The sequence below is a fragment of the Hyposmocoma kahamanoa genome, unplaced genomic scaffold, assembly GCF_003589595.1.
Source record: "Hyposmocoma kahamanoa isolate Upper Pololo Valley unplaced genomic scaffold, ASM358959v1 99702, whole genome shotgun sequence".
Taxonomy (NCBI): domain Eukaryota; kingdom Metazoa; phylum Arthropoda; class Insecta; order Lepidoptera; family Cosmopterigidae; genus Hyposmocoma; species Hyposmocoma kahamanoa.
The window spans coordinates 4,395,861-4,417,497 of record NW_020656001.1 but is presented as its reverse complement, the minus strand read 5'-3'; the positions used below and the strand labels follow the sequence as shown (position 1 = coordinate 4,417,497).

Here is a 21,637-nt window from a genome sequence, read left to right as displayed (position 1 = left end):
ACGCATACGTGTAAACTCTGCGATTAATTTATCTCTCTCTCTCTCTCTCTCTACTTATTATTACGAAAGCACAATACAATGATTTTATGCACGAGACACTTAATTTGTGGTTAGATTGACCATAACACATCTTATTTTTTGTTTTAAGAATTGTCTTTGAATTATACCTAATATGTTTACAAAGAGCCGTTATTGAAAGCAACATCATCATCTGCAGCCCATTGCAGTTCGTTGCTGGGCATAGATCGCGCTTTTCGAGTGGATTGGTGACCGCTCGTAGGATATTGGATATGTATGCAGCAGTGGCGTAGCGTCTATTTCTACTGCCGAAGGACAACTTTAATTTTGCTGTCCCCTCTGTTTTCACGATTACAAAAGCACATAGTCCGGGAAGGCTCGTTTTTTTATTTATTTATAAAGCATTGGCTTAAGATATACATATATATATAATATATATATATATATATACACACACACACACACACACACACACACACACACAATTTCTAGAAGTGCGGCAACCGCGCGGCGGCCGCGAATTCGCGTTGCAGTCACACTCGATTGTAAAGAGTCCCTTGTCACGGTTGCAGTCACGGTTAGTGAGGTGTACATGTTAATTATCCAAATTAACGATGATGGATGAAAGTCGAATTGAAGAATTGCTAGACAACGTAGCACAACACTCTGCAATAATGGGATAGTAGTTCCGCCAGTTATTCCAATCGACCGGATAAAAAAAGCATGGGAAAATTTTACCAAAATTTATTGACGACTTTGAAACTGAAAGTACAACAGAAAAAAACATAGCAGGTGAGTCATTTTTAATACCTATAAGCTATAAGTGAAGTGTGTGCCCCAAGAACTAGGTAAAAGTAATGTTTCTTCGTCAGAATCCATCGCGAAACTGAGTCGAAAGATAAAAAAAAACCGTTGACTATTCCTTTATTTTTTTGCATCCTATACTCGTTTAAATGTTACCGCCATTTTCTTTTCTTTTTTTAAAGTAATCGGTACAGGTAGGTATTTTTAACTCTCGCAACTATGAACACTGGGCAGTTGGCTGTATGAATTAGTATGTAGGTAGTTATAAAAGTTTACGGAAGAGTACAGTAATGGAGGAAGGGAATTTCATACATATCTTGCAGGCGTTGGCCGGGAACAAGTCGCATCTTTCCGTGTTAATTGTTTGAAAGTAATGCAAACATTTCCGAGATTGTTTGAGAAAATATCATTTGCACACCGATGAATGTTATCTGTTGGAACGGCTTAACCTTTCTATTACAGCAGGGTAATAAAACCATTAACACTTCTTTTACTTAAAGCGTGTGGATTTTAACGATCTTGGTTCATCGTGCCAGTCATGGGTGCGACACATTTTTTTCTGTTTTTTAGTTTTTAATTATTTCTTTACCCAACACGTCGCCTTTTTTTTATAACCGTAGGTACTTCGTAAAATACCAACTGTCTCTCTAACTCTTTTCTTACTAATTCAGAAAGTTATTTACGCATAAATATTATCGAGTTTAGAATTAAGTGGCAATGCGTAAAAGTGTTTAAACTAGTTGTTTGCAATATACATACGGCACGTGCGTTACGGAGACGGTTCACGCTTTCGTCTTATTGTAGGTACTCTAAAGATGAAGCGACGAGACGAATCAGTGCAAATAATATTTCGTCTACTATATTAGTTTTACTCATTGCACACAATGTGACTTTCAATAAAACCTTTTCTCGCTATGAACTTTGCAACAATGTGCAAGCATTCATAAGGAAATAAAACACCAGATTCAACGTATTTTTTATTTACATGGGAATCAACCCTTAACATCTCTCTGAGCACAATATCACTGACGTGTAGAACACATCATAAAATAAAATAGCTAACCGAAAAGCACATCTAATAATTTAATTATTGTGCCGTCTACATTATTACATCACAGATTATTTCAACAGTAAACATGAACATGATCTGATTGAGTAAAAGGGCGAGTGGAGATCTTCTGTTTCTGCCTACTGCGCTGAGGCCTATTATCCATCCAAACGGAGGGGGGCAGAAACTACAAACAAGTAGGATTATGTTATGTCGCAATCCTACAGGTTATTTAAACACATTACCTCTCCTTTCCGCCTTAACTGGACATTGGCTTAAGAGACAGGCCCGCCACCTCCGACCCCTCACAGGGTCTCTACCTAGCTGTCCAATAAACAATTTAAAAATATCAACTATCATTTTATAATATCTTCTTGTAACAAACCAATATAGTCATTTTTTCTTCTAAATAGTAATAAATAGTAAAATCTGCGAAATCAGAAGCCTTTGCTTCCATTTTTGTGGTTTATTCGTCCTAGATTATTTCGCCATTTGGGATATGAGTGTCTATCGGACATGTAGACCCCAAATGGCAAAAATAATGGTAAAAATAATAATAACAATATCAAAATAGAAAGAAATGTATGTTAATAAAATTATGGTTTTCATTCACTTTGAAACTAAATAACAGAGTCTTGTAAAAATAAGTATAATAAGAGAACTTGTAAAAATATCAAAGGATAGAAAAGTTTCAGCAGCGTTATTTACGACGTGTAAATAAAATTTTAAACATAATACAATTTTGAGGGTCGAAGACAGGAAAGGTGTAACATCGTCGGAAGAGTTTCTCGACATTCATCAACAATATCTCTTATTTTATTCAATTCCTAACGGCTCTTAAGGGTCCTTTACTTTGTAACGAATCGCCGTTAGCAAATGCGATGAGATGACCGTAGAAAAATATTGTTCCTATTCATTTTGATAAATTACAACGATATTTTTGCTTGTACTCGCAACTTAGATTACACTTAGCCTAAAGAAATGCCTCGCTTCACTTCACATAAAATCTCACTGTCCCGAACTTAGCTCGACACTAATTTAAGGCAAACAGGCATCACTTACCTTTATGTGAATTTACTCCTTATAATGCTTTTGTACTATGGCACCGATATTAAAATATTCATATTATGTACTCTCACCTTGATTTCGCAACGCTCGTCTCGTAACAGCCCTCGGATTGCTAAAACTAAATTTCACTTACTAACTACGATCTATTACGTCAAACTATTTACAATTTTATTCATTCATGCAACCTTCACAGCTCATTCAATGTAGCTGTCTTCCCAAGACTAATAACAAAATACGAAAGCTTAAAATTCTGTCCTAATTACACAATTATGGAAGCGTTATTCGTTAATTATCGTTATACTTCAACAAGTTGTACTTATTGCTGTTAAACCTTGGAAATATCCTATTTAAATAAATTCCTAAAAAAATAAATCTATTTAGTGAGTAATTAGTGTGGACTTCATCTGTACTGGATGCCCCACGGATGGCATTATTGCACCTCATGGCACATCTGTTCTTATCATTATCACTACGCTGTATACAGTTCTATTCGCACAATGTTGATGAAGTTAAATTCAAAGTGCTGAAGTTGCGTTGAAAATACTGGACGCCGTGCTCGACTCCGTAGGATCGGTGACGACACCGTTGTTTGTGAACTTGTGTATGATGCCTTCGAGTGATGTCCACGTTCCGACTATTAGCCCAAGAACTCCAAACAGGATCACGATCCCATTTTTGATGCACATACGGATTCGTTCGGACCGGGACACGTAGTACCAGTAGGTGCAGCTTTGAATAATGGCTGGGAAAGCTAGCCCGAGAGCAGAGAGGCACAAAGCACCGAAAAGAGAGATGAACAGTTCCAACTCTGGAACGGCAGCACCAATACCAACTGAAAAAAAGAACAAATATTGTATGGATATTTTAATATTACCACGTGAAGGGACAAACAAGTCGTGAGTCAGGTGGTAAGCTACACACCGGTCCATAACAGTTTAGTGCCACTCAAAACTTTTTATCGCTAACATTTGAGGGCGCTGGCACTACTATCTGTCACCCTGAAGCATGAATTGTCCCAACTGCTTGTCGTTTCAACAGCACCCTTACATTTGCAAACTGGGACGCAGTACTGGTTACATTACTGTTTGGCGGCTGACTTAGGTAAGGTGCCAGTACCTACCCCTCCTTCATAAAGAGTTTTACTGTTAATGTCTACTATAAATTAGCACGAATAAAAATATTTGGTTGACAATAATAAGTAACTTACAGGTGAGCAAGACAATGATTGTTCTCAAGATGTACTCCCAAAGAAGCCTGTGTTTGCTGTTCAGCAGCCGTGATCCGATGTAGTCGGTCCACAGGATGTCGATTGCCACATAACACGCCAAGCCGTGGGTGATGAATATTGCGAAAGCGAGCAGGCATTGAACTACGCTCGCCAGGCTATAAAAGGAAAAGGACAGTGCTTATGTTACTCAGTAGGTAAAAGATATGTTTCACAATAATTCATGTAGATAACACAACTTACACTTCCTTGTCTTGTTCACTGCCCAAGTTAAGAGTGATACTGCCTTCCGCTTGATCACCGTATTGCAGGTATCCAAAGAGTCCCATTCCCACGTACAGGATAATGATGCTAATCATGGCTCGATTTAGTACGCCGAATTTACCAACAAAAGACTTGGGTGTTTTCATTTCATTCTCTAGTGGTAAGATCTGCAAATACAATACACAAAAATGTTTGGTCACTGCAATAATAGCGATAGGGGTAATTTATGAGCAACGCCTATGGATTTCAATACTTACAACGCCTATGGCTTCCAGCGCGAATAGAACTGTCCCAAAAAACAGCGGAAAATTAGCCAACTCCCCGATCGGCGCTTTGTCGGCAATTGTTGGCACTTTTCTAAATATGAAGTACAGGATGATGCCAAAGCTGACTATCGTCACTGCGTTGGCGACGGCCGAGAACGGCGCCAAGTACTTCAGATCTCGCACCCAGTTAATTAGAATGAGCGGCAGTAGTATACAAGCCATCACTTGTAATATAGGCAAATCTATATCAAACTGGTGTTTCAGTACTGTTTGTATGTTCTCAGTTACGAATACGACATAAACGCAGCACGTTCCAATCTGGTAGACGAGCAGGAAAGCGTTAACCACGTGCCTGAAACAATATAATTATAACTTTTTTTGTTAAACAAGCGACCTCAAAAGTTGATTACATCTCTTTGACAAGTTTTATTGAAATCGGTTACCGGAAGGTGCTCCAAACCTGATTCATCCCGCAGTTTGCCACCCTTAGAGGTGGAATATTTTCTTCAAATTTAAATGGGTCCAATATTGAGGTACCCTCTTTCCAACAAAAAAAAGAATCATCAAAATCGCTTTACAAATACCGGAGTAATGGCGTAACAAACACACAAAAAAATACCAGTCGAATTGAGAACTTCCTCCTTTATTGAAGTCGGTTAGAAATATGAAAGTTATTGCACTTGAATGAGTCATCAGGAATATAGAAGTGACACATATATAGGCGCTCTTGTCGGCGTGATACATTATGGCGGCACTTCACATGGCTACTTGTATTCGCCATTGCGTGTTTGATGTACTAGAAAAAATATTTGATGTACAGACCAACATGCATACACTGACGAATATGGCCGTCTAAGCATGGAGCCAAATAAGGATAATGAATATTACCTACCACAGTGTGGACGGTTTACTTGCGTGTTTGACTCTTTTGATGTCGTCGCGAACCCGACCAGCGCGAGGTAACCGAGTTGGTGTTTGCTGTATTTGTCGAATAGGCAAACAAGGCAAATACTTTGTCGGACATGCTATCTACACATGGCGATTATTTGCGCAATATATCAAATACGCAAATTCAAATTCAAATTCAATTTCAAAATAATCTTTATTTCATAGGTAAGCATTATTACACTTGAAATCGTCACAATGGTTAAACTCTACCGCTCATTCGTAAGGCAGATTCCCCCGAGAAGTAAGAGCAAGAAACTCTAGGGGTTGCTCTTTGTAAATAACATTTACAATATTTTTTTTTATTTGAACCATCAGAGATCGAGACTACCTCCATGAGCTAAACGGGTTACTACCACGGATTTTTGTCATCCAAGTACGCAGAAGTTGTGTAATAACCTTTAGTATAAAGTTTTTGTTTCACTATAGTTTTAAACCTCGTGAAAGGCAAATTTTGTATATCAACCGGAATCTTGTTATAGAAGCGTATACATTGAATGATTTTTGACTTTGTGAAGACGACTATCAAGAAAAGCTAATTTATTTTTATTCCTCGTATTAACGCAAATACGAATAGCCATGTGAAGTGCCACCATAAACAGAAGTACCCGAAATTCAAAGGGAATAAAATAACTTACGCTGCATAAGGCGCACACGCTTTACACCAGTCGGGTCCCTCTGAGAAGGCAGCCTCGGCCGCGGTCGTGTAGGACATAGAAGGCACTTTTCGCCGTTTGCACAGCACGTAACACGAGTCAATCAGCACATGGATGCAATAAGTGCACAGAACACCTATAACCACTGTGCCAATGGACCCAACCACGTAGCCGGCGTTAGCAAAGGCTTTAGGCATAGCTAAGATACCAGTTCCTAAGCTCCCCTTCAACAGATGTAGCAGGGTTTCCGTATTTCTGGAAGAAAAAGCATTACGTCATTAACAGGTACGGTATTTATTTCCACATTAATATTGTGAGATAATGGCATTCTTGTCATCAGCCCTATCCTTGTAAGATCAGTGTTGCTTCAGGCCAATAGCCCATCACGCCCACCCGCGCGCGTCCACGCTAAGGCCTTAGAATAATAACGCATAGAAACCTAGTCCGCACACGCTAAGTGAGGCAAATTGAAGCACTCCCAAAGGGCCTACACGAGCGGGCGGGCCTTCAGTGCTCAAGGTCAACTTGCACCGCGAACAGCTCAAGAACTTTAGCTAAAAATGACGAAATGTGCGGTAAATGAGTGTAAAAATATGTCAGACGAACATAAAATATATACTAACATCACATTCCACAAGGAAGTAACGCGTTTCAACTTGTATTTTTATATAAATATTCACTAAAACCGAAAATTAACCTACTACTAAAACTAGCCTACATGAATTTGATTTTTGCCTCACTTGTGACAGTTCGTTTGATATGAAACTATCATTCTATGCGTTATTATTCTAAGGCTAAGGCGTTCACCTTTCAAGAAGGTGACCGCAAAGGCGCAAACATGTGATTTGGATCGCAGTGATAGAATGAATGGTGACATTGCTTTCGAACACGATATATTGTAAAGAGCGGTCAATACGTATAAAAATAATTTTTTATTTAAATCACACTTTAACTCATCTTTACTGTATTGGATTGGATTGTTTTCCTGTGGGTTTTTACTTGGCAGTCTCAATGATGCGGGCGTTACATTTGTATGCACGTTACGGTTACGGGTTTTTGGTTACTTAATAAAAATGTCTAAATTGTGCATGTTAGTTACCTATAGGATAGATGTTTGATTTTAAATATTATTGTTTTTTAGTGTGTTGCTAATCTATGATTATGGATAAGGTGATCAAGAGGAAAAGAAACAAACAACTTCACGTATACTTTTTTATTAATATTTTAAACTGTTACCACACCGGTCTGCCGCGCAGAGATCCCGGGTTCGATTCCCGGGCCGGGAGTAACATTGTATGGCCTACATTTTTTCTCTCTATGTGTGTCCATGACACCCGCGACACAGGGTTTCCCTAACGCGGGGCTGTGAGTGTGTGCGTTTGTTAATCTACTATTTGATAATCCTTCAAAAGAAAGATTTTGCGTAAAATCGGTTCGGCAACCTTAATACGAGCTCGCACATTCATCTCCATATTAAAATAGCTTTGAAATCTAAAACATGGCTATGAGTAGGTGAGTGGAACGTCGAGACGTATCAATTGGTCATCGGACGTTACAACGTTAGAGTGATATAGCAGATATCTCCCCCAATAAACTACGTGAATTATTGAACATCCCTTTATTCAGTTGACAGTGATTTACTCTTGTTCATTATGTAGAAATGATCAGGAAATGGCCTCATCCCTATTGTCAGTGTTGCCCTCAAAGGTAGATTGAGGAAGTAGTTGACAATCTCCATAACTGGAAGGCTGAATTTACTTCGACGTGATTTATCGGAGCGTTACCTTTTGATTATTTTAGCAATGAACTCGATCAAACAGTTAATTGCTAATTGAACAGGTCCACTCAAGTTTGAAACGCAGAATTTATTTCTTATTTTATTATTTTTAGAAATTAATACTCATTAACGTTTTTTTAGATGGATATAAGACCCATTACCAAAACAAAAAATAAAAAAGATACACATATTAATAACAAAAAACCGTGTTAAAAGATCTATAAGTCTAATATTCTTCCCCGTAATGGTTAATAATTATCTTAAAATTAGCAAACATAAAGCGGAGTTGAGGAAAGATGTAAGACTATTTGAGCAAATAATAAATAATATTTCTATATTGTGATTAAGCGTCAGCGTCAGCGTCAGTGACGGCGGGCGAAGCGGCTGGACGAATGTGGACATTTGGTAGACGTATCGTTTCTTATGCGTGACCAAAATAAGATATGGTAATGTTTTGTTATTATATGTTATCTTCCGGCAGGTACGTTGTGTTAATATGGCAATATTATGGCAATATTTCTTCTACGAGGCAAGAGAACTCGCAGGCAAATGCACTACTTTTAGATGAAGGAACTTCAAGGACGTTATATACCCTATGTATGTAGACAATACCTCTCTTCTTTCTGTTTTTTTTTTCATTTTATATGAGATTTCTTAGGGTGATTCCATATTTACCATCGTGCTTTTAAAGTGTTATTGGTTCTTTTTCTAATACCACTTGGTTTAGGGTACCTACAACTGAACTAGTTTACTACAGAACCCTAAAACACATCGAAGTGGGTTTTTATTGGCCTTGTGGCAGAGAACACTATTTGATAATACTCACGTGGTAGGGTGTTCGACCACTCTGTTTGCATACGGTTCATATTCCTCCACTTCTTGCTTTTCATTCATGTTAACAAGGAAGATGCCCTTGTCGCCTCCTTTCTTCTTTTCATCTTTGACTGGCGATAGACTGAAATATAACATTACAATAAAACAAACGTTGTTTAATCCCTGCCAAGTGACACAATCTAAATTTATTTTTCAATGCGTTATGTTGAAATATAAAATAAATTTAATTTTGCACGACCGCTCTGCGTACTATATTGGTTATCTAACAAAAAGGTACGTACACAGTACTTGCAAATATATTAGATATTGGTTGCGCGAAAGTCTTCAAAGTTATAAAATATTGCATTTAACAACGTACAGAGGTCTTAACGCTGTTTTCATTTAACCTTACACTGTATACGTTTAGAAAAAGCTCAGTGGGTACTGCTAACTAGCAGTACCTACTGAGCAACGAATACTAACGAATAACTATTCGTGCGAGTCACTAAAAACTGTACTTTTCGGATTGCAATATAATTAAACAACGTTTTATTGTAAAGCAGACATACCTCGACATCAGTACGTAACACTAGTTAGTGCCTACGCATTGCTAGGAAACCGCCGTTGTCGGCATTGCGAGGTTTATTGATTTAAATTTACTTTGAATATTGTTCAGGTTTTTCAACCTTGTCAACTGCGATAGCGATTTTTTCTCCATAGCGGTGTTGTTAATTTCAATATTTAATGGCATCAGTGTTCATCTATTAATTTAAAGACTGATTACCTACTTAAAAATATCGTTAACGAATTAAGTTTTCACGGTTGGCAATTTCTATCACAAGAATGCAGTGAAACTGCCGGTCAGTGCATTGCAAAATGTTGTAGGGCAGTAACGGTATCTTGATTTTACTTTCGCATGCGTACTAGACTCGATGGTATAGTTTAGGTTTTTTCACCCACAGTGTGTTTACCTGTGTGGCACGAAATCGTCTGGCTCGAAGGAAGGGTTCACCATGGGTCCGCTCTGCCGTCGTGCCCATGATTCCGCCTCCTGAAACAATGAACAGGAATATAATAAAGTAAATTAATTTTATATACCACCTTCAGATCCTTTTTTTGATCGATCCAGAATACCGACCATAGTTTTCATTTTATATGATTTGTGATTGAATGGCTTTCCAGCTATTTATATAAGAGTAAATAGGTAAGGGATGATGACTAAAGGACGTAAAAAACGTGTACCAGCGGCGAAAAGTCTATAATATATATCAACAATCACAGCGGCTTGCTTTACAATTTATTATTATCCTTACTGAGTAGTACAGGGTCCAGGGCACGTCATGTCACATCATCACTTAATTGTGCTGTCCAAAGGACTATGAGTTGAATGGAGATCATCTTGCATTGTATCACTTGCTGCGTACCTTCTGCATCGTTTTAGCCACTGATGTGTACAAACAAGATGTAACTATCAAAATGTAGACCGACGGATTCCATATAATAAAAATAAAAAAATATACAAAATGACTAACTCGATTTCCACAGATTTATGTATTTTCACCAGCTAAATGTGAAAATAAAAACCTGTGTCAGTCTGCGTGCTGCATATGTATTGCGTACATGTGCTTACAAGTGACAGAGTTAGTTAAGAAAGGTTGGATTTGTGCCATTAGTTCGCTTTGGGAGAAACAGGCAGATGTAATGTGGGCATGCAATCATTAATTTATTTTCGTCTGCTGAAAATTCCATTTGCGATTCATTTACCACAACTTATTGTCATATCTAAGATTAGAACATTGTGTAAAAGTTATAGGCAAAGTCCACTTTATTGAACTTGGCATTGTCTGTATTGTGTCAACGGGCTTGCAGTTCTATTATATAGTTTGTGATTGTGTAATTTTAGGAATTTCAAAGAAATACATGACGTTCCCTAGCGCTGCAACCACGAGCGCCGTTAACGATGCCCGGGAAATTGCGAACATCTGTTGTAACATGGTATTTTAGCCGAAAGTACAATTATTGGCTCATTCGCTATACACGTGTTTCTAGCGTAGGTGCCTCATTAAATAATTTGTCATAGGTAACCATTACATGTAAACCATTATGTGTATAGATTCGATAACGGCCAAATCACATACACAACCATACAGTTTGTCAAATCAGCTGTTTTACAATACGAATAGGCTTCTACCTTGCGTAGTTAACGATTGGGGAAAACGTGGGGAACTCTGAGTCATGGTTAAGGGATATTGGTTTCAGGATATTGTTATGTCTGTTTGTGGAGCATGACAACAGTGCTTTTAATAGTGCCATCTATTTTTAAAAAGAACACATAAAGACATAAACACAAGGTACAGACTACACGTACATACTAAGACAACTTTTTTATTTAACCAAAATGAGATAACCTTTATATATAGAATTGTATGCAGTTAATATTACAATACAGCAGACACTTTACTAAGAGAGGTGTTAGGGACAATAACGGTATACCTAAAGCTGACACGTCGTTAATACAGTTCTTTATGGTTAGGAGTTGCCGTTACTCCACTCACGCTTGCTATTCTCATAAATGTCAATGACTCTCTCCTAAGTTCATACTTCAATTTTAACCTATGTATGTATGTATGTATGTAGTAACATACAACAGTAAACATCTTATAATCTTCGTTCATTTTTAAGTTCCCATAGATATAATTATGTTAGCAAATTTCAAAAATAGAAACGGGTTTTTTATTTGGTATGTGGAATATTTTTTCCTTACTTATCCGTATATGTTTTGGGCGTTTTGGGCCAATGCAAATATGTTGTTTTGGATAATTTATTTACGTTGTAACTTCCGAATTGGACGTCAATTTTCGCTATGGTCTGCTTTATAAACTTCGAAGACGTGTTACGAGACTCCACCTCAACGATAGATAAAAACGTATATAATATAGGATGTTATTAAAATAACCGTGAACCCAACATGTGTACATAACAAAATCGCATGAAGTTTGTCGATTTATGTATGTATACGTTGAAGGCTTACCTATACTCATTTGCTTTTGAAGTTAAACGTGTTGTGATAATTTGCATTAGATATGTACGCGTGTTTGTTTACGCTCTTCAATTGGCCGATTCTCATAGTCGCTAATTTTTCGAAGTGATTTTTAGTCATAATAACGACTGCCAAGTGTTTTGTATTGGCGCCAGTGCCCGTGGACGTCACGAGAGTCGCTCATCAAATGCGACATTGAAGTGAGCCTTATATACCTACAATGTATTTTACATACGTGCTTTTTACAAGAATGTAACGGGAAATTCTTTGACAATCTTGCAACGACACTAAGTAAGTAAGTAAGTATTTTTTTTATTTCCTCCACAAATTTGTAACAACTTAAGTAAACATAAGAGATATTAAAGTAAAAAACATGACAGGAAAATTTGTAGAGGTTGGAGCCTAAACTAGGATACCCTGTTTTTTAGGTCACCAGGCCTCCACCTCCAGAAATTCTGATCAATATTTATAAATCTATATTAACAAGTTACATGTATACTTAATTGGAAAAAAGAGTGATAACAAAAAAAAAAAATAAATATAAGAATAAAAATTAAATTGTAAGTGTGTGAGAGTGTGTGTGATGATTGAGTGCATGTGGTGTGTGTGGAAGTGCGTGTGATGTGTGCGAAAGTGCATGTGATGTGTGTGAAAGTGCAAGTGATATGCGAAGTGCTTGTAAATGTGGATACATATTAGAATGAATGTGCGACCTGCGTAGGTTTAGATGATTAATTTTACGAGTTCTTAAACGGTGGACGTGTTTGGTGAGATGAGAAAAAATATAAGAGTTCGAACATTGACGGTTAAACTTTACTTTCATTCTAACATTATTATTTTGTTTGACTCTGCAACTTAGATATTTATAGCATCAAAAATTACCAGTGAAATAAAAAATGACAAAACGCACCGATTACAATTACACTAAGTAATGCAACGCATGAAGACATTCATGCGATTGCGTTGAGGTGAACGCAGTCACTACTAATAAGTACTAGACGTGTGCGCCGGGTGTGCAGGTGTTAATAAAAAGAAACAAATTAAAAATCTTTAATAATATTAGTACGCGTGGGATGTATCCTATTATCTAATAGTCTGTCTATTAACGTGACTCAGTTTTTTATGAAATCAAGATAAAATATGATTACGGGACGAATAAATCGAGCGCCTGCAACAGCCGCGATGCCACTCACAGTCGCCCTGAGACGCAACTTGATAAATCTCATGCGCCTGTAGTTCCACTAGCACGCTTACCCTTCAGAACCGAAACATAGTAATGCTGACGGTACTGCTTGGCGGCAGAAATGGTAAGGCAGTTCTTCCCTGAACGGATTCACGAGGAGCTCTACTGGTACAAAACATTTTAACTGTACGGACATACGAGTATTACCTATATTGTATTATGGAAAAGAAAAATAACACAGAAGTCAATACTTCAATTAAAATGACACGACTTTACGTCACGACTGTCAGTGTCATCGGTGGTGGAGGCTTGTAATCAGGCGGAGGGCGGCGGCGGCGCCGTGGAAGCGCGGCCCTCGTGTCTAGTAAGTTGTTATAATTTTTCAGTTGATTGATTACTTAATCTTCAAGTCACGATTCGAAAATTTGAGAACTGCTTAAATGTAATTCGCTTCAACTAATAAGACGTAGGTGCAGTTTAAGCAGACCCCATTTTTCGTATGTCTATGGAGCAAACCTGCCTGTCGAATATAAACTATCGAAAATTTGACCTCTTTTAAACAAATTCCAGACGAGGTGACTACCGTCACACGACAATAGATCAATAAAAGTAAGTGTAGCATGTCTTAAATTAGCACAATCCTTACTCTGTCCTCAATTCCAACGCTCCTTCGTTCGCTAACGACGATCTTCCTGTGTATTCGCGACCCCTATATGCAGATGCAAGAGCTCCAGACAGGTCCTACCTTTATGCTTTGATTTGTTAAACGCTTGCGTCCTACTTCTGTGTAGATATGCATTCAAGTCTGTCACGTTATTGTCATAATTGACTAAAGAATGCCGAGTAATTTAAATTGTTTACACAGTAATTCCCCACGTAAATAATCAATAATAATAAGACAATGGTAAATAATGGTGCACTTTATTTACTTGGAAAAGTCGTGAAATCGCAGCCTGTTGACCGAAATATTACATTACATTAAAATTGAAACAATCAACGGTAAAATTGTGTACAATGCTTTTTTAAAGTGCATATAAATAAAACATTTATTAATACAAATAAAATACTACCGATAAGACTTTGAGATCCCGTTGATAGTAACAACTTAGCACGATTGTTGAAAAAACCATGACTTCGAAATAAATAAATATTTTTACAGTAGATTACATACTTCACATAAATGCCGGTTTGTGATTTTGTTTACGGCACTTGCGATGAGTCAATGTTATCACGATAACCACAGTCTTGGATATGGACAGCGTCTGTGATATCGACAAACGGTAATTTGTGACAATTAAGTATAAAGTCACAATTATAGCCAAAATCTTTTTTTAAGCATAGATTCTTCAAAATCTCTATAAGACATTCGTACGTGTCCGCTAAATACCGACACGTCAATAAAAATAGTACTAGGTACCCACCGACTGATTATTGTGTGTAGAGTACTTACTTCGGTTCGATTCTTGAACACGGTCAAGGTTTATTTCCTTTTTATGAACCATTAAAATCGAGTTTACTAGGCACTGTGAAGTTTAATGTGGAAGACTATGTGGCTAACTTTACACACATGCAGCATACTACATAATACGTATTTAAAAAAGTTATACCTCAACTGATTTTATAATGAGTTAATAATGTCAAGTAGGAAATAAAGTACCAGTATTTTTTTAAACACTCCGGTAATCTATTTTTAATGTTATACTATTTTGTTAAATACCAACGTGCTGCATTAAGTGTAATTTTGTGAAATTAAAATGTCACTGATTGCTTTATTGACGGCATACTATAGGACCTATTATTTTAAGAGAAAAAAACTTACGAATTGAAGAAACTGGTTGTCCTTTGACGAGTATTAGTAACTGTTTGCACAACCCGCAGAAGTTACCTGGAGGCCTCGCTGGATGGCGCTACGAGTTCACCTAATCACGATAGCGTTTTGTTACCTTCATAACTACAAATTACTTTTTGCACGAGGATTTTTTAGCAAACACTCGTAAACACAATAATTTTTTTTAAATGAAGTGAGTTGTAGGTTTCCAGCTGTGCTCAACAGTACAGAAACAATTAAAAACAAAATTGTAACACTTAAGTACAGAGTCAAAGTCAAAGTCAAAGTCAAAGAATCATTTCTTCCAAAGGTAAAATAAATTTACACTTGAAAACGTCACATTTAAGCTACTGCTCTTTCACTACGCTGACCTCCCTGAGAAGAACGAGCAAGAAACTCTAGGGATTGCTCTTTTCAAATAAACTTAAATATGCTATGGAATACACTTTGAATCAAATTTGTGTGGATTCTGGAGCCATGTCGTCTTTCCATACATCTTTATCTAACACGTAGTCTTCAACTTTGTAATATGATTTTTAATGTAGTTTTTAAACTTAGGAAATGATAAACTTAATATATGCTCCGGAATCTTATTGTAAAAACGTACGTATACAGTTTCCCATAAAAGAGTTGTTTACCTTGGTTAAACGAAATCGTGGTACCATGAGTTTGGAAATACCAGAAATGGAAAAGCTGTGTCAACTTGCAGGTGATGGTTGCCCAGTGGGAGGATGTTTGCTCCACAGTTAGAGGTCGACATTCGAATCCCTGCGGCGCCATTCACCTATGATTTTAATTTCTAAGTTAGGTACATTTACAAATGTTTGGTAGTAATACCTTTTGGGCAAGTTTGTGTCTCTCATGTATCCATGGTCCCGTCCCAGTAGTGGTATATGTAAAAGTGAAACCGACAGTTTGAAAGTTAAAATATTTCGTAATATTATGAGAGATACCAGGTATAATAGCATTAGAGCTCATTGTGAAAGCGTTCGTTCAGGGAAGTACTGCCACTTTACCCATTTCTTCCGCCAAGCAGTAATGTCATCATCAATGCGTAGGGGAGCCTTGTGAACTAATGTCTCAGGGTGACGGGCGCAGTGGCAGTGCCCCTCCGATCTTTGCTATTTAAAGCTGTAATTGGCACTGCAACTGTTATGGACAGGCGTGTAGCTGACCATCAGGCGCACGACTTGTTCGCCCCGTCACTTATTATACTTATATAAATACAATATATATATAAATACGTATATTACTCATTTAAAAAAAAAACATGATAAGGGAAAAAATAATTGGCAATCATTTAAATTCTACTTACATCTATTAAGCCAAGGCAACTAAGTAGGTACCTAATTGCCGCATAACAACACAACTACGGTATGTAGTATATAATGCCATTTGTTTAAATAAATAATTACTCATATGTTTGTAAGCTGCCACAAATTTACTTAAGTGCTTTCTCGCTCGGTTCTGGTAATTATTGATTTAAGACATTTATTCTCATATCATTTTAACTGCCTCACTGGCCGAACCGTCACTATGCCAGACTGCCACGAATATAATGTGTGGTTGTCTATGTGTGTGTCCATGGCACCCGCGACACAGAGTTTCCCTAGTGCGGGGCTATGTTGCGCATACGCAACGCAAATAAAAAAAATTATTAGTATAAATAATAATTTATACTATTTTTTATGACACCAAGTGACGTGACGAACAAGTAGTGCGCCTGTTGGTAAGCGACACGCCTATCCACAACAGTTGCAGTTTCACTCAAAGCTTTAAAACACAAAGATCTGAGGAGCACTGCCACTGCGACTGTTGCCTTGAGACATAAATTGATAAGTCTCATGTGTCTGTAACTTCACCAGCACCCTTAACCCTTTAAAACCGGAACATAGTAATCCTCACATTACTGCTTGGCGACAGAAATATGTAGGTACGGTGGCAGTACCTCCCTAACCAAATAATGTGTGGCAATTTTAATAAGTTCATAGCCTTGTTACAACCTTATCATGTACCTATGAATACGTATCCGTAATTCAGTATATCTCGGCCCTTTTGGGGTAAGTGTAATGAGTTTAATAATATCTTTATAGAAAAAAACCAAAAAGGTATTTATTTCTTCATAAAACATAAAGAACACAATACTTAAAAAACGAATAGAAAAAAAAAACCAATTGAGTGATGTGGACAAAAAAGTTAAAGACTCAGCATTGCTGATTTTCAGTCTTCACCTGGCCAGCTGTTCGCTTGCTGCACCAAGCTAATATGAGTGCTAATTTGAGCTAATATAAGTAATAACCTAGCTTTAGTAATAACTAGTAATAAGTTAAAATTTAATGGCGTTCGTGTAAATTATATATATTTTTCATACATATAACCTAAAATTTAAAATTTTGTGCTGCTAGGAGTTTTAATTGGGGACCAGTTGTTATTAGATTTTTGCACAGATAGGAGCCATTGCTTACATCGGTTTATAAAAGTAAACAACGCTTTTGCGTTTTTTACTGGAGATGGAAGGTCATTGTGGCAAGTTTTTTACTGGAGGTGGAAGGTCATTGTGGTAAGTGCTAGACTTACTCGCTGCGAAACGAAAGCTGCCCCTGTACAAAGTTAAACGAGGGAGAGTCAATAACTGAAGATGCGGGTACCGCATATATCGGACATTACCACTGTGTAACTGATCACTCCAGTTGAGTTTTTGGGCCAGATACTTAGGAGTTGACGAAACCCTCAAGGTATACACCAGACTGTTCAATTTTAAAATATATCTATTTCTCATATTTAATAAATTATAGGTATTTAAAAAAGGTGTAATATGAGATCGGGGTGGTACCTTGAAACAATATCTATTGCAGGAGTTCTGAACCTTCTGAATTTTATCGGCAGTTTTTTTTTGTAAGACGTGGTCAATATACTACATCTAAGTAATCCAATATTGACAATACTAGCGAATTTGTTAATCTCACCCTAACAACTTCAATGATGAATGGCCTGAATTTGTAAAGGTGCTTCAATGAAGCGTAACATTTCCCTATTTTGGACTCAACATGTTTTTCAAAACTTAGTGAACCATCAAGCAACAGACCTAGGTTCCTAATTGTAGGAGCCTCATTGATCCACTGTCCTCTTACCATCACCACGGGATTAGCTGTTCTAAGTACCTCTATTTGTTTACGAGTACCCAATATAGTATAAGAACATTTTTGAGCATTAAGGAGAAGATCGTTCCTATGCGACCATTGCACTATCTTATCGAGATCCTGATTGAGTAAATTGACAGCACAATCAATGGCAGTTCTAGACAAATCCGCATGAACAAGCAATTGTGTGTCCTCTGCGCACATATGTACAGATCCAAATGTAATATATTTATGGAGATCAGAAGTATAAATGGAATAAAGAGTCGGGCCCGGAGTTGATCCTTGAACCACCCTTCTATTTACTTCCATCGATTTAGATGAGATTTTCCTACCATTTAGATCTGTACCCTCTGATACCTGAGCTCGCTTATTAAAGTAGCTCTCAAACCAAGAGCAAGCCACACTGTCACAACCATAATATTTCAGTTTGTTGACTAATAGATGTCTGTTTATACAAACAAAAGCACGGCTATAATCCAACAGAACAAGAACAGATGCACGATTTTCATTTGCAGCCGCTAATATATCGTCGACAACATGCAACAAGGCAGTGGTGGTACTACGTTGCTTTCTGAAACCCGATTGACATTCCGCTATGACGCAATTACCTACAAAGTACTTAAGCAAACTTGAGTTCCATGCTTTTTCCAAAACTTTGGATAAAATCTGTAATAACCTATGCCTCGGTAATAGCCTATGGGTCTGAGGTCCTCGACGGTCTCTACATTGCTGTTTTTCGGTATAGGTTTAACAATAGCTGTTCCAGTCTGCGGGAAATTGTCCACTTTCCAGTGATTTATTAACAATGGCTGTAATCGCATTCAAGGAATATGGTAACTAAGATTAATCATCACTATTGAAATTCCATCAGTTCCCATCGTATTAGAGAACAATAAGTTTAAGAATTTGTTGATCACTTCACTTCACTTTTTATTTTTATGGCTCCATCATTATGAGAAATGATGATTTTGCCAATGTCACGGTTGAAAGAAAAAAAAAAACGAAACAAAAAAAAATTCGCTAAGCTCTAATAGGACATTAACCGGTGTTGGTAAGTTGGACCACGGGAGTACTCAGTTGAGAATGTAAAACAAAACAGCAAAACAACATTTATAAATATATGTTATTTAAGTGGATAAATTTACATAGAGTAACAATATGATCGTTTCAGGAGTAAATGAGGGAAAACTAAAGGTGTTACAGTTAAACGAACCTGTCAAGATAATGTCATTGTCGGACAAAAAACTCGAAGGAACAGCATCAATGAAAGATTTGTTAATGGTCTGAAATGGACTGATTTTTATTTCCCAGTACCAGACTCACTTCCTTCCACATTTGTCGAGGATTTTTGATGGAACAATTAATTCTATTGGAAAAATAAAATTGCTTCTCACTTTTTGTTATGCTGTTCACCATATTTATACTTTTGTCTATCAGCTTTATTATTAGATTTTTTAGCACGTTTGTAAGCTTTGTCCCTATCCAACATCATTGCTTTGACACCAATCTGTTATTCACGGCGAAGGGGGTGACTTAAATACCTTCGTTCTTTCTGGTACAAAATGATCAAATAGACCCAGTATCAAGGAACGAAAGCATTGTGCCATACCATTAACATTTTCGTGTGTCATCACAAGATCCCAAGGAATTATACATGAGAAGACCTGAATGTGGAAAATGTAAACGAGTGATCAACGGCCTGCAAAAATTATAATACATGGGGGGTTTTTGTGCATTTCTATGAGATACACTCTGGTCAAATTCCGCGGGAAGTAAAAAATGTTTGAAATTCAAATAAACAAGATGGCCGCCGTACAAATATCAAAGCCTCCTATCACGGAAACTATTAGAGGTGCTTGAAGGAATGTCATAGAGGGTAACACTGGTCAACTGTGTGAGTTGAAAAAAATTCAAGATGACGATTTCAAAATGGCGGCCGAAGAAAAACTTGCTTCGGTCCGGCTGAAAATTGGCATTCGAGGGTCTTTAGGAGTCCTTAATCATAATTTGGGGTCAAAAGTTTCTTTTCGCCATTTTTGTATATGGCTGCTATATAAGTGTTTTTTTCGTTAAAAATAGCTGCCGAAAGAGATTTGTTCTGATTCGACTGAAAATTGGCATGTGAAGGCCACTATAGCGCCCATAGTACTAATCACTGTGCTACCGAAGAGCATAAGCACACCCCGTAATCTGAAAGCGACCACGCGCCGCAGTGCGAGCCCGACCCCACCGTAGGTAGGGCTCGTATACAATAAGTTTAACGGTTATGATAAATTTAAAATTAAATTTACATTTGCGGTTATTTTAAATTATTCAAGCGATCAATCGACTTTAGTTGAACAGGAGTAGCATTCTCTGTTTTGCGCATATAAACTCGCCCATGCTTTACTCAAACATAAGCATACGATTTCTGCTTAGCAATTTTTCGAGCTTCAGCGTGTAGCTTCTTGACTTCGGGTGCGTAATGCTCTACTACATACATTTTACTTTCACTTCCACGAATGCCCAAGCATGAAGCGTTGAAAGTCTTAGATGAATGTTCTTTGTTGTAATTCGTGAATGCAGAAACTATGTTGTCTCGCAAGTATTGTGATTTGACCGTGGTAAGAATGTTCCTCGAGCCACCCGCCATACAACACAAATATCTTGCTCAGTTATTGATACACCCACTGCCACAAAGAGATTCTTAGCTAACTGAGTTAGATGCTTATTATGCTTAAGCTCGGGAACAGCATGAATTTCAAAATTACAACTACGAGAAGTGCTTTCTAACTTACGAAGCCGCTCGAACACAATTCAATTAGCTGCCTTGTAAGGTTTGAATTTTCGCTTTCAAGCATTGTTACTGGTTTATTCGTTACTTCTAGCTTACTTTTTATATCAGTCTGCTCAGCTGCCAAAAAGTCAGTAGTACGCATTGACTTATAATTGTACGTCAATGGTAGTACGAGTATAATCAACTGTCAACTGATCGATCGCTTCATTAAAGTCTTTTTTAATTTTTTCGGTGATCGATTGTTCTATTTTACAAAGTTTTGAATTCAAAAATTTGAAATTTTGTAGTCATCAGATTTGTGTTTGTTTAATAATAATAATTTATTTCGGAACCAGGTCCATAGATTGTGTTAGTAAGATTAGAAACTGCTTAAGCCTGAGGGTTAGTTACACAATACATACACAGCAACATAAAATAAATAAAAACTAACAGTACTATGCGACGGCGGTATGCAGTCGCACCCAATGCGAACATCGGCGAGTCCCAGCGAGCGGACAACGCGCTCAAGATGCGGTTGGGTGAATGGTTGCTTTAACGTTTTTTTAGTATAATTATTTTCCGATTCCTCCTTTTGAGAAATTCTTCCTCGAATTGGCGTATCGTCGTTGCGCGTCCGACGAGTTACATTCTGGCAACTTAAAAATTTCCTTGTGACTTTTAGGTGTTCACCGCGTTCTTTAAAGTCTGCCGAAGTGATATTTTGACAAGTTACAAATACATTGATTACAGTCTAACCAATCATTATACAAAATTTTTCCTTTGCAGTCGAAACAGATTATAGCGAAA

General features: G+C 37.3%; 1 protein-coding gene across 1 annotated transcript in view; it reads right to left on the bottom strand.

Moving 5' to 3' along the window:
• Positions 1–1,787: 1,787 nt before the first annotated feature.
• Positions 1,788–21,637, bottom strand: part of LOC113239208 (proton-coupled amino acid transporter-like protein CG1139) — a 43,791-nt gene continuing 23,941 nt past the window's right edge. The window contains exons 2-8 of the mRNA XM_026476101.1: positions 9,856–9,935; positions 8,898–9,026; positions 6,277–6,549; positions 4,685–5,045; positions 4,407–4,594; positions 4,146–4,321; positions 1,788–3,770 (exon numbers count right to left, since the gene is read on the bottom strand). Of these exons, the coding sequence (XP_026331886.1) occupies positions 3,454–3,770; positions 4,146–4,321; positions 4,407–4,594; positions 4,685–5,045; positions 6,277–6,549; positions 8,898–9,026; positions 9,856–9,935 (1,524 nt within the window). The 3' untranslated portion in view covers positions 1,788–3,453. The remainder of the gene's footprint in view (positions 3,771–4,145; positions 4,322–4,406; positions 4,595–4,684; positions 5,046–6,276; positions 6,550–8,897; positions 9,027–9,855; positions 9,936–21,637) is intronic.